Source organism: Spermophilus citellus (genome assembly GCF_964194105.1).
Source record: "Spermophilus citellus genome assembly, chromosome: 8".
Classification (NCBI taxonomy): Eukaryota; Metazoa; Chordata; class Mammalia; order Rodentia; family Sciuridae; genus Spermophilus; species Spermophilus citellus.
The window spans coordinates 111352043-111365510 of record NC_138189.1 but is presented as its reverse complement, the minus strand read 5'-3'; the positions used below and the strand labels follow the sequence as shown (position 1 = coordinate 111365510).

At 35.1% G+C, this 13468-nt stretch overlaps 2 protein-coding genes across 2 annotated transcripts in view; both read left to right on the top strand.

The window, feature by feature from the left end:
• PDLIM5 (PDZ and LIM domain 5) overlaps window positions 1-13468 on the top strand; it is a 125226-nt gene that overhangs the window by 44075 nt on the left and 67683 nt on the right. The gene's annotated exons all lie outside the window — the stretch shown is intronic.
• Window positions 1187-1912, top strand: LOC308654373 (ankyrin repeat domain-containing protein 46-like). Its single transcript, XM_081303661.1, has one exon. The coding sequence runs from the start codon at window positions 1211-1213 to the stop codon at window positions 1895-1897; it is 687 nt and encodes a 228-aa protein (XP_081159787.1). The 5' UTR covers window positions 1187-1210; the 3' UTR covers window positions 1898-1912.

The window sequence follows — 13468 nt, the reverse complement described above, 5'->3', positions numbered from 1 at the left end:
ATAGGTGGTGCTGTGTTCTCCCATGGTAAAAGGGCAAGGTAACTCTTTGGTGCTTCGTTTATAAGGCCACTAGTCTCATTGGTAAGGGTGGAGCCCTTATGACCTAATCACCTACTGAAGAGCCCCGTCGTAAATAGCACATTGGAAATTAGGTTTCAATATGAATTTGGGGAGGAGCACGAACATTTAGACCATAGCAGTTGATGTGTTGCTGACACACACACAATACAGTGGAACTAACACTTTCCCTAACATGAATAATGCTGCTGTTATTATTTTTTAAGTGCATCTTAAGGTTATATTACTATTTAAAAAATTAGTGTCACACTGTGACTGATAAGGATAACGTAGCCTTCTCAGGCTTCCCTGAACTCCTTGCCAACATTTCAAATTATACTAAATTTGAGTACTTCTTCTTTCTTCTTTCTTCTTCTCCTTCTCCTTTTCCTTCTCCTCCTTCTCCTCCTCCTCCTCCTTCTCTTCCTTCTCCTCCTTCTTCTCCTTCTCCTTTTGGTGGTGCTGAGGATTGGAACCCAGGGTCTTGTGCATGCTTGGCAAGTACTCTACCAACTGAACTGTTTCCCCTTGATTTTGATTTTGTTATAAATTTACCTTGGTGAATTTTGTATTATCTTCAAGTCAATGAAGAACTTCTGGGTCTTTTCCATTGTCCAACATATTCTCTTTTCTGCCTTGTTTTTTGATAGCTACAAGTTGATAGGCACACCGCCTATGTCTACAAAACATTGCTGAAAACAAATATTCAATCAGTGCCAAGAAATGGAACTTGTATTGTTGACTTCTTTAGAAAAGGCAGTTTCATATATTTCAAATCCCTAAATGTTGTTTTAAATTTTTGAATGAAGAAAATATACTGAAAACTCCATTTGAATTAGAGTTGGGTTATGTTTGCTAGATTTTTTGTTTGTTTAGTTTCTACGTTGCTATAAAGAGAGAAGATTTTGTTTGCAGTTGACTTTGGTGTAGTATAGTGTGTAGTATATCTCCTTTCTCCTTTGATTATTCCAATCAAAATGAAACAACACAGGTGCTGCTGCCGCTGTCACCGCTGCTTGTCTCACAGATCCTTGCTGGCACATTACTGAATATTTTTGTTGAACTTGCTTAAGAATTCAGAGAAACTGTTGAGTGGCCACTGGAGGAAAGATCTGATCTTATACCTGGCGCATATCCTGTTCACATTAGAACAATGTCCTACGTTTTTGTAAATGATTCTTCTCAAACTAATGTGCCCTTGCTACAAGCCTGTATTGATGGAGACTTTAACTATTCTAAACGGCTTCTGGAAAGTGGCTTTGACTCAAATATCCGTGACAGCAGGGGCAGGACAGGCCTTCACCTTGCAGCAGCCCGAGGGAATGTAGACATCTGCCAGCTGTTGCATAAATTTGGTGCTGACCTTCTAGCCACAGATTACCAAGGAAACACAGCTCTTCATCTCTGTGGCCATGTGGATACCATCCAATTCTTAGTTTCCAGTGGACTCAAAATTGATATATGCAATCATCAAGGTGCTACTCCTTTAGTTCTGGCAAAGCGCAGGGGAGTGAATAAAGATGTCATCCGATTGCTGGAATCTTTGGAAGAACAGGAGGTAAAAGGATTTAACAGAGGAACCCACTCAAAACTGGAGACCATGCAGACAGCTGAGAGTGAAAGTGCCATGGAAAGCCATTCTCTCCTCAATCCCAACCTACAGCAAGGTGAAGGAGTCCTTTCCAGCTTTCGAACCACATGGCAGGAGTTCGTAGAGGATCTGGGCTTCTGGAGGGTCCTGCTCCTGATCTTTGTCATTGCTTTACTGTCTCTTGGCATTGCCTACTATGTGAGCGGAGTGCTGCCCTTTGTGGAAAACCAGCCTGAACTGGTGCATTAAAGGAGCTCAAGGAGATGAGGCAAATGATTATTTCTTGGCTCCCAACATTGATTCTCAGTTTCTGAAAATTTTTCTTAGTGCAAGGCAGCGAGAGCTGAACATTTCTTTTTATGCACTTTTACTTATTGTAATTCTTTTAGAAGAATAATGTGTTCATTTGAACTTCATACTATAGTCAAGTATAGGGCATCCTAATGCTACCTCTCACTCAACCTGACTTCTTAAGAAAATCTACTCATAGCCTGTTTGATAAAAACATGGAAATGACTAGAGAATAGAAGCTACGGGAAGAGGGTAGGAAGTCCTTTGGATAGAAACCCTGATCTTGGACCAACTGAAGTGTCCAAAAAGAAAAAAGTGTTCTTTTTATGAATGGTTTAGGTGGTGTTTTTAGTTTTGCTTATTTTTTCGAGAGCCCCTTTTTTCTTTTTATTTACTTTCTCTGGGGAGAGGGCAAAATCTTTCAACTTAGAGTACATTTGAAAAATCTTGTATAGCAAATTAATATTGTTAGAATCTGTTTGGTTTATCTCAATATTTTGAAGTCTAGTCACAAACCAAACAAAACTTTTGAGAGGAACTATATTTCCTTCAAAACTGATTGATTTAATCTTTGCTTTAGGGTGATTCTGGTTTATTATAAACTACTTTGCTTGTTAGTATCTGAAAAAATCAACTTAAGGAGTTCACTTTGCTCACTTTCTAATTTCCTCTGGTGTATATATTAGAGGTATCCTGTTAATCAAAAATGCAGTCAGCAAACTCTTTTTCTACTGAATAGTTAGCAGGGGAAAATAATTCTCATATTTAATTGTCACTAGAATTCTGTAGTGCTATTTCATTGAAAACGTCAGTTCTATAAGCTAGCTGTGTTGTCACAGTTGTATCATAATTATTTAATGTGGAGTCCTATTTAGAGGCCTGTCAGACTTTTTGTCGCAGTCCCATCCACGTCAGTAATTCTCCTACGGCAGGAACGGGTGGAGTACTCCTCAGTTAACAGCCCTGAGCCATACTGTGCTGAGTGTCATCAACTCTTTCTGACTGCTAACATCATGTACATTGATATCTGGCCCCCAGACTATATTGCAGCTTTCAGCAGTGTGTTTGAAGGCCTCTTTTGTTAATGTTTCTGTATGTATAAATCACTTCTTAGGTTATTACAAAAGAATCTGAATGCTTAATAATTGTCCATTGAGTGAAGTCTGAAAATTGTAGTGAAAGAATTAATGGCTTTATTTTCTAGAACAACAGCATCTAAGCTACTGCTAGTTGAATTGTTGCTAGAACCAGAAATTACAGTTAGTGTAGAATTGGTACTTCTGTGATTCTTTTTGCTTCTTGGTATTTCCTCCTTTGTATTTATATATCTGTTATTGAGGCTTTTTTCTTTCATATGGCTTTATCCTCCCTTAAAGAGCTGTTTTAAAATTCCTGCTTTACTGTTTGTTTCAGGATCAGCTCGCAGAGTCTTGCTTTTAGGTTAGATACAAACAAAGTTAATCATACCTGGTATAGCAAAAAAAAGAAAAAAGAAAAAGAACCAAAGTATATTCAGAATGAAAGCTTTGGAATTAGTTTTACATTTGTTTGAAAACCTAAACATATACAAAACTGGTCAATATATGTAAATATATTACACTTTTTAAAGATTAATGTTTCCTTTTCAGTGCCGATTTCTTTGTATTGTCTGCATTCAGCATTAAGTAAAACCACCAATAAAATATTTATAAATCCTTAAAAAAAGAAAAAATAAATAAAACAACACAAGAACAATGTTTATTTATTTTTTTTAAAAAAATTTACTCTTGAAACTTGCTTTAAGCTGCTATCATGTCTCAGAGAATACTTAGGGAAAATTTATGTTACAATTTCATGGTTTTGTGCCAGAACCAGTTCTAGTCCATGAAGTGTCCCAGTGTTTTAAAAACATGTTGAAAGGACATGATGGTCTCTATTTTAGTTCTGTAGTAGTGAACAGTGTACTTAGAGAACTCATGCAGTAGGTAGAGGCTTTTGCTCCTGGAATAAGAGTTTTCCAACTCAAATAATATTTTGATATTATATTCTTTTTTCCACCATATTTGGAAATTGAGGAAATGGCTTTAAAAATTGCCATCAAAAGAATAATAACTAAGCTAACCAGGGAGTTGCTATGTAGATTTTTTTGGATATGTTTTCTTTGCATTTAATACATGTAAACATTGATCAATGTTTACAGGTATTGAATAAATGTTAAAACACAGTGTTAAACTGTGAAATAGAAAGGCATAACTTTATAGAAACATATAATTGTTTACTTGCTATTTATTTATTTCTTGCCATCTTACATGTGGAAATATAATGTGAAAAGAGAGAGAAAAAGTGGAAAAGTGTCTAGTACAGTGCCTGGTATTAAGTGATTATTCAGTTAGTGGTAGACAAACATTTTATCTATTAATTGTGTATACTATTAATAGTTAAAAAAGCACAACTCTATGTTACCCACTCCCTGTCCTACCACAAATGTATACTTATACATATAAATACCTTGTGTGAAATACATGAAAAAATGCTCACCATCTCTCCAGTCAGAGAAATGCAAATCAAAACCACCCTAAGATACCATCTCACTCCAGTAAGATTGGCAGCCACTATGAAGTCAAACAACAACAAGTGCTGGCGAGGATGTGGAGAAAAGGGTACATTTGTACATTGCTTGTGGGACTGCAAATTGGTGCGGCCAATTTGGGAAGCAGTTTGGAGATTCCTGGGAAAGATGGGAATGGAACCACCATTTGACCCTGCTATTGCCCTTCTCGGACTATTCCCTGAAGACCTTAAAAGAGCATGCTACAGGGATACTGCCACATCGATGTTCATAGCAGCACAATTCACAATAGCTAGACTGTGGAACCAACCCAGATGCCTTTCAATAGATGAATGGATAAAAAAAAAATGTGGCATCTATACACAATGGAGTACTATGCAGCAATAAAAAATGACAAAATCATAGAATTTGCAGGGAAATGGATGGCACTAGAGCAGATTATGCTTAGTGAAGCTAGCCAATCCCTAAAAAACAAATACCAAATGTCTTCTTTGATATAATGAGAGCAACTATGAACAGAGCAGGGAGGAAGAGCAGGGAGAAAAGATTAACATTAAACAGAGACATGAGATGGGAGGGAAAGGGAGAGAAAAGGGAAATTGCATGGAAATGAAGGGAGACCCTCATTGCTATACAAAATTACATATAAGAGGTTGTGAGGGGAATGGGAAAATTAACAAGGAGAGAAATGAATTACAGTAGATGGGGTAGAGAGAGAAGATGGGAGGGGAGGGGAGGGGGGATAGTAGGGGATAGGAAAGGTAGCAGAATACAACAATTACCAATAGGGCATTATGTAAAATTGTGGATGTGTAACCGACGTGATTCTGCAATCTGCATTTGGGGTAAAATTGGGGGTTCATAACCCACTTCAATCTAATGTATGAAATATGATATGTCAAGAGCTTTGTAATGTTGTGAACAACCAATAAAACAAATAACTTGTGTGCTGGTATGTGTAATATATACATTTACCATTTGCTGAAAGAATGGAGTTCCACATCAAACTGTTCTCACTCAGACTTCTAAGATTACAGCAAAATAATTGGTCTCCTAGCATTTAATAATGATCAACAGGGGTAGTAGTAATATTTTAGATGTATAAAAGGAAAGCTTGATATAGATCCTAGATTTACCTGTAACCTCTATTTGTAAATTTTTGTTTTCTCTACCAGTAATGGCTTTAATCATATCCTTATATTTGAGTGACTATTCACGGCTACTCAGGACAGAGGTGATTTGATTTTCAAAGAGCTAATATAATGAGTGGGAAACAGGATGAAACAGTACACAGGCCTGCTGTACCAGGACAACCAAAATCTTAGCCACCTGCACTGCCTCTCTCCCACCTCTGTGCAGATTTTGCACAATCTTAAGCAGTGACACAGCTGAATAGCCTTTCCCTGACTGCTGTCAGAACCCTGCCCCCTACCAAATCCACTGTTACCCAGACCCCAGGAACACAAGGTGTACTACTGCATCCGAACAAGACTCATTCAGCATTGCTCCAAATTATTTCACTCTTAGTTTAAAAGAAATAAAAGAGTGGGATTCACCTAAGAACCCTTCTTTCCATTTCTAGTTTCTGTTGGTGCTTGTTTCTTTGATTTCTATAAAGGGAAATAAAACATAGAACAAATCAGTGCTTTGTGACCAAAGTCCTAGAGGCAGCCTGCCAACATTTGATAAGAGACAACTGTGCAGGCTGGTTATTTGGTGGGTGATGAGGATCTGGGACTGTAAGGAAAAGTTTAGGAGACCCATAAGGTATAATAATGATAGTTTTTATTTAAAGAAAGCTTCAAGGAAAAGGATTTCAACAGAGTCAGAAACTTGCCTGCTTAGCAATTCAGGAGGCTGAGGTAGGAGGATTTCAAGTTTAAGGGCAGCCTGGGAAACTTGGTGAGATTCTGTCTCAAGAAAATAAAAAGGGCTGGGAGATATAACTTAGAAGTAGAGCATCTCTAAAGGTTCAATCCTCAGTATGCCAAAAAACAAACAAACCAACAAAAACCACTAAACAAACAACTTGGTGCTTGGATCAAATGTTGAGGAGCCTCGGTCTTTAAAGATACATGAGGAAATCTGAGGCCATGCTTTTGGGAGCAGGAATATCTGAAGACTTCCCCATTTTCTCTAAGAAATAGGAGATCAGGCAATAGTAGACAGAGCACTAGAGGGAACCAGAAGTTGGCATGGATTTCTTAAAAACAATGTGGCATCTGGGCATGGAAGCTGTGTAGTATAAGCAATCTGTTGTAAGGAATAGCTTATACAATTTGATTCTTTGGAAGTTTATTGCCACGTATCTTGCCCCTCATTGTATGACTTGATAGCTTTATTATTCTTGGCTTCCAGTTTCCTTGTCACTTTTGGGATCCCTAGAAAACCTCACCTGAATTCTGTTCCTTGGAAATGGAACAGAAATGGAAATTATTTTATGTCATTCTGTCTTTCACATTTTTTTAAAATTCTAGAATACATGACTTCTCTCCTATTTTTGTGTTTGTAAATTTCAATCCATATATCAGTACTCATAGCAGTTGTCATTATCTCTGAGATACCTTCATGCCATCAAGGTATATTATTTGTCTAGTCTTAGTGTTTTTAATAACTTTTATGTATTTTTGTCATTATTCTGTAGTAGTGCAGAGTATCCTTTCATTTTGCTGGTCCTTTTTTCTAGAACACTGTGGTTATCTGTGTCGTTCTGCTATTCACTTTGTTCTGGTTTCAATTGAGATGTTACTTCTTAAGGAAGTCATCCCTGGCCTACCTAATTTAAAACATACCATTTCTTAGCACTTTTTGTACTCTTTCTCCACTCTATTTTTCTTTTGTAATATTTCTTATTTCCTGATATTTTATTACATCTGATATTGACATCTTTATACTTACTTGTTTTTGTGTTCTCTTTCTCCTGATTGAATTTAAGTTTCTTGAGAGCCAGAACTTAATTTTGTTCACTGCTACATCACCCTGCCTACAGCAGCGTGACATGTAGTAGTCACATAGTAAGTATTTGTTAAATGATAGAAAGAATGAATATGTGTTCCCACACTAGTCATCAGCATCTGAATCTTCATGTAATCACTCAGTAAATGTATATTGAGAATGCATCCATAATTGAATATTAAATGCCAGTGGGCTCAGCTTCTGTCAGGGAAAAGAGCATTCTTGTTCTTAAAAGAATTCATCCTAAAACAAAAATGAAGTCTGAAAAAGTAGAAAAGATAGATGTTCTCTTCTAGTAAGCTCTGAAACTCCAACTTTTTGGGTTTATAATTTTGATGTGGGTTTAGGATTTTGCTAGAAGAGACAAGAGGAAACAGTGAATAAGATCTATCTAAATATATGCACAATATGTTTGTAAAAAATTATTTGCTTAATAGTATCCTAGACTTTTTTTTTTTTTTTTTGGTCTGTCTTCCACATTTGGATTAGTTCCCTAGTCTCTGTGTTCTTAGTGATTTCTGAAGCTTTGTTTAGCTTGCTGTGCTATTTATATTTTTTCTGGGTATTTGATTAATATATCAAACCTCAGATCTTTTTAGTAACTTTCACTTTGACTTTTGGGTGTTCATTGATGAGTAAGCTTATCTGTAATTTTAATTATTTTGTTGTTTTAATTGGTTTCACAGTGATCTTATCTTGCCCATCTTAGACCCAAAACTGGTTTTAACCGTTTTATAGTAATTCTCTCAAATTTATAGGAATTCTTTCAAACAGTTCAATAGTTTTTATAATAGGGAAATACGATAACATATATGAAGCAATTGGAGAATAACAAAAATTTTAGTGCCCAAGTGGAAAATGTATACTAGTGGTAATGACTATTTAGATACATGAAAAATTGTAAACTCTGTGTAAGCATTTATTGTATATTAAGGTTGAAAGGAACCCTAGAAACAATTGATCCAACCATCTTGCACAACTGAGCAGATTAGGCCAAAGATGTAATTGACTTGCCCAAGGTCAAAGGATTTCTTTGTGGTTGAGCTGAATTGTCCCCAGGTGTCCTTTGTAATACTATGGGTTACAAGAGTATGGGTTAGCAGGCACTTTGATACACAGTTTGTGGAATTATGAATGACTACATATATTCTGATTGGCACTCTAGTGCCATAGAGCAAAAATTCAAATGTATATACCTGTTTAGAAACAATTTCTAGAGAAAAAAAACAAATAATTGTGCCAAAATAAAAGTACAATACTATTCATCACTTTATATGTAATACAGGAGCAAACTGAAATGGAAAATGACTTACATTACTAAATCATAACTAATTTATAAAATAACTGAATTTAAAATGGTAGTTTCTCAGACGTTTATTATGTATTATTTTTAAGTCAGTGCACAGTAGATTTAAAGAGAAATATAAAAGTCATTTTGAAGAAGGAACATGCTTCAAGTGTGGTCTTCAGGCCTGCAACACTGTTGGGTGAACTTTTCCCCCCCACATTATTTATTGGTTGCATTGTAGTTGTAGATATGTTGGGATTTGTTATTTACATATTTGTACATGCATACAATATAATTTGACTAATATCACCCCCAGCTCTTCCCCCTTCTCTCCCTAGTTATTGGGTAAACTCCTAGTTATTGGGTAAACTTGAAATAAAGTAAATACAGAAATGGGGAGTAAGCATCCAGAAACTTTGGGTAGTTTGACAGAATAATTTTTTTTATCTTCTGTATCTGATAATAAATTTTGGGAGCAGATGTTTTATATGGATGATGTAAATTTAATTTTCCTAATAATTCATTAAAGTTTACGAAAGAATTGCCAGATGAGAAATTGAAGGGAAAGCTGGTCTTTCAACACAGACAGTTTGGGGAGCCTTAATTTATGAAACATGTGCATGTTGCTTTTCACACACATGAAAAGTGTAAGTAATGTAAAACAGTATTTGAGGGAAAGGGCCATGCCTATTCTTATATCTCTTTTCAGAATTGGGGGTAGTGCCTTATTGGAATGGCCCTTCCTAACTTTGTTTATGCTGTGAAGGTTATAGTTTTCAAAACACAAATTTCTGTGTTTTCTTTTTTTAAGCTATGCTTATTTGCAATTAGCCTGTGAAATCATGATTTTGTGCTACCTTAAAAGTATTCATTCTACTTTGAGAGTTCATAAGTTTTCTGGATACTAATGGAGCTTTTGTTTTGCAACATCTTTAGTTTGTGGTTGTGAACGACCTGGATTTTCCCCTCTCTTGTAGAAGTATGCTGGTACATGTGGTTAGGAACCATACTTTGAAAAATTCTGTTCTACGGTTTCATTAAATCATAAGTTCTTAAATTTTTTTGATCAAAGATGCTTTTGAGAGCTTAAGGAAAGTTATAATCCCACTCAATAGAAAATACATGCATGTTTACATACAATTTGCATACAAATTCAGAGGATTCATCTCATGTTTGAACAGATCCTAATGGGGTTAAAAATAAAATAAAGATATCATCTTTATTTTATTTATTTATTTTCATGTGGTGCTGAGTTTCGAACCCAGTGCCTCACACATGTGAGGCAAGTGCTCTATCACTGAGCTAAAACCCCAGCCCAGACTCAGTTGCTTTTAACCTTTGTAGTTTCCTGTTACTACTTATTTTATTATTATTACCATTTCCCTTACTATGGACTTACTAGTCCATACAGTGAACTATATAGAAATGCTTGAATTATCTATATGTAACAAATTTATTTGATTTTGAGATGTTTGTGGATGTTTTCTTTTTACAAACCATCATACTTTTTACATTTTTGGTAGAATAATATCCACATATTAACATATTTAATCTTAGAGTATAGACACATGGATTAGCTATAAAATGAAAATGTTAAGTAGCATCTCAATAGTGAATCACAGTTTAAGAAAACATATTTGTATTTTATTAGGACTTGGTAGAGTAGAATTAGATGGTATTTTTATAAATGATGGGAAATACAGTCTCCTAAAACAATATTAGCAGAAACCCTGTGTTTGAACTGGATAGTTCAGTGGCTATGAAAGAAAAGAGGCTTAATCACCTTCTTCTGTTTGGTTTTGTAAGGCATAATGACACATACTTTGAGGTATTTTCCTCATCACCACCATATAAGGTATGTTCTCTAACTTTTGGGTAAAAGTTTGATTACAGTTTGACTCATAAACCAGAAAATAAAGAGTCCACAGTTAAAGTGTTCACATGAGTCAGAATTTTATACATTTACTCACCGAGAGACTCAGTGATTGCTTGTCTTCCTACTATTCTAACATAAAACAGCTAAATCATTTATTTCACAGAGAAAGGTATTAAATCCAGAGTAAATACAAATTTTAACAAAGTATGTTTTATTAGACATCTATAGTAGTCTTTCTTTTTGTTGTTGTGATAAGATAATACTTGAGGCTGGGTATTTTATAAAGAAAAAGGTTGAATTAGCTCAAGTTTTGGGAGCTAAAAATTTTAAATTGGGTGACTCCTTTGGATCAGCCTCTGTGCTATTGGCTAGATCCTCATATGGCTAATAGCATAAAGGTGTGAGTATATATGAAAAAGAGAGATCATGAGGTAAGGGAGGAAGCCAGCGAGTGTAGGCAAGCCAGTTTTGCTCTTTTATAACAATCCACTCTTGTGGAAATTAACTGGTATCTTACAATAACTACATTAATTCCTTCCAAGGGTAGCGTATCCAAAGACCTAATAACTTCCCACACAGCTCCAGCTCTAAAAGGTTTCACAACTTCCTAACATTGCTACACTGAGTAGTAAGTTTTGGTACATGAATCTTTGGGGAAAAAACCATATCCATAGCAACATTCAAATCAGATTGGCATTTTAAATGTATTTTAGTAGCATTTGTAGAGTGTTTGAATTGCCAAAACTATATAATGATAAATAGTTGCAAGACATTAAATAGTTCAAGAATGACATTAAATGCTCACGTAATACTGTAGGGTAAATTAATAAATTAGCCTTGGTGTGAGAGTAAACAAATTTGGATTTAAGAAAGCTTTAATGATACATATGTATATGTGAAATATACATTTTTAAAGCAGCTTTATGAATTTTCTTTTTAGCAAAAACCTCTGGGATTTTATTTATTTGTGATATTTGGTGGTGATAGAATAGCACCTATCATTTTGCAGGAAAACAAGTTATGTGTAAATTCTCTTACAGACATAATACTTATACTTTCTTGTTGGTTTTTGCCACAAGTCATTTTTTGATACCCTGGGAGACTGATACCTAGAATCTCTTCAACCACAGGCTCATGAGTCTGAATTCAAATTTTTTATTCTAAAAATAGTACTGGAAAACAGATTGTTAAGCAAAATTAAAGATTGCTCACTCATTAGATTTTTTTAAAAAATTATATTTTTCTTAGTGCTTTCTCTACCTCAAGAAAATTGTTTATCAGGTTGATATAATTTTTTTAAGCAAATTTCTCCAAAGTTTGTAACAGCACTGTTATAAAAACAATAGCTTTTGTTTTCCCATGGTTTGGTTCCCATGGTTTTTTGACATGGGAAATTTCTGTTAGTGTTTCTTTCTGTAGCTATCATATTTATTGTTCCTTTTTTACATTCACTAAGTCTGATGGCATTCCTGCCATACCCACAGTGTTGGGGTCATGTGTTTCCAAGCATTCCATATTTGTTGAAAATATGCAGAAGTTGAAAACTTGTATTTTGATAATAGCTTATAATATAGGTACATGTCTCCTACTTGTTACCCATATTACCTTAAAGGATAATTACCAAAGTGAATTTCTTTTGAACTAGTATAAATTGTTTTCTTTAGTAAACATCTGACAATTAAAACGATGTTATGTCTATTTTAGAACTGATTTCTCTGAAATGGACTTGAGCCTACCTATTTTTCAACAAATTATTTCTCTTGCTGTTACCTACTTTCTCAGTTTTGTAACTGCTAGCTTATTTCTAAGGCAAGGCAAATAGAGGTTTCTGTGTGTAGGTTGAACATTTCCTATAATTAGGAAGAATAAATTTTATTTATTATTTATTCTAAGACATTGTTGGAGTCACTGAAGTTGCTAAATATTATGAAAAAGCCGAGGGCAATATAGCATCTGTGCTAGATGATCATTTAAAAGAGGGATTTTAGGGGTTAGACTTATTAAAATGACGTCTGCTGTAATGGGTCATTATTTTTTAAAGTGAAAAGCGCCATTGATTTGTTTCTGTGATGGAGATATTCCCAGGAGGTAGTAACTATGGGGAAAGGTTGGTGAAACGGAAATATTTTAAAAGTTTCAAGAAGAAATGCTGCTAGAATCACATATTTGTATGGAGGCTAATAAACATTTTGAGAAATTATTATAAATTTTATTTGAGAATAGTAAATTAATAACAAAAATTAATGATACACATAAGTACCATCCTCTTCTTCTGATTCTGTAAGCCTGAACTTTCCCCTCATTTAACAGCAGAGATGAGCCTGCTATGGAAAAATGGCTCTAAATTCTACTTGCTAATTATAGCCATGTATGATATTTTTTCAATACAAATAAAAATGTAAAATCTTTTTTATTATTAGTGACCTATATTCTGTTCTGTTAAATATTATTTTGCACTTGTGTTTATGGATGGACGTCCTGTGACAAGGCCTAGATTTGACCTTTTAACACCTGGGCTATCTCATGCTCCTTTCTTCCCTCCTGTCTTGATTCCCTATTCTGCCTTCCATACTAATACTCTCCTTTGTTCTCCTGTGTGTCCTTAAGTTTTCTTTTCTTCCCAGCCTTCCCTGACCTCCAACTCAAGGTTTCTTCAACGAGATCCACTTACCGATTCTTATCATTTGGCCACTTGGTACAGTGGCAACACCCAATTCTGGGAAGTAGCAACATAAGGTCACCATTCCGTGGGATAGGAATTTGGAAAACCCGTACTTGGATTGTGGTGAACACTGATGCTGTGAGTTAAGGCTCGGAATCTGTTGCAGGCTTATGTCTATTGTTAGATGAGGGGGAAGTTTA

Excerpts from the sequence above, each read along its gene's own strand:
- LOC308654373 (XM_081303661.1), top strand. The coding sequence starts at position 1,211 with ATGTCCTACGTTTTTGTAAATGATTCTTCTCAAACTAATGTGCCCTTG.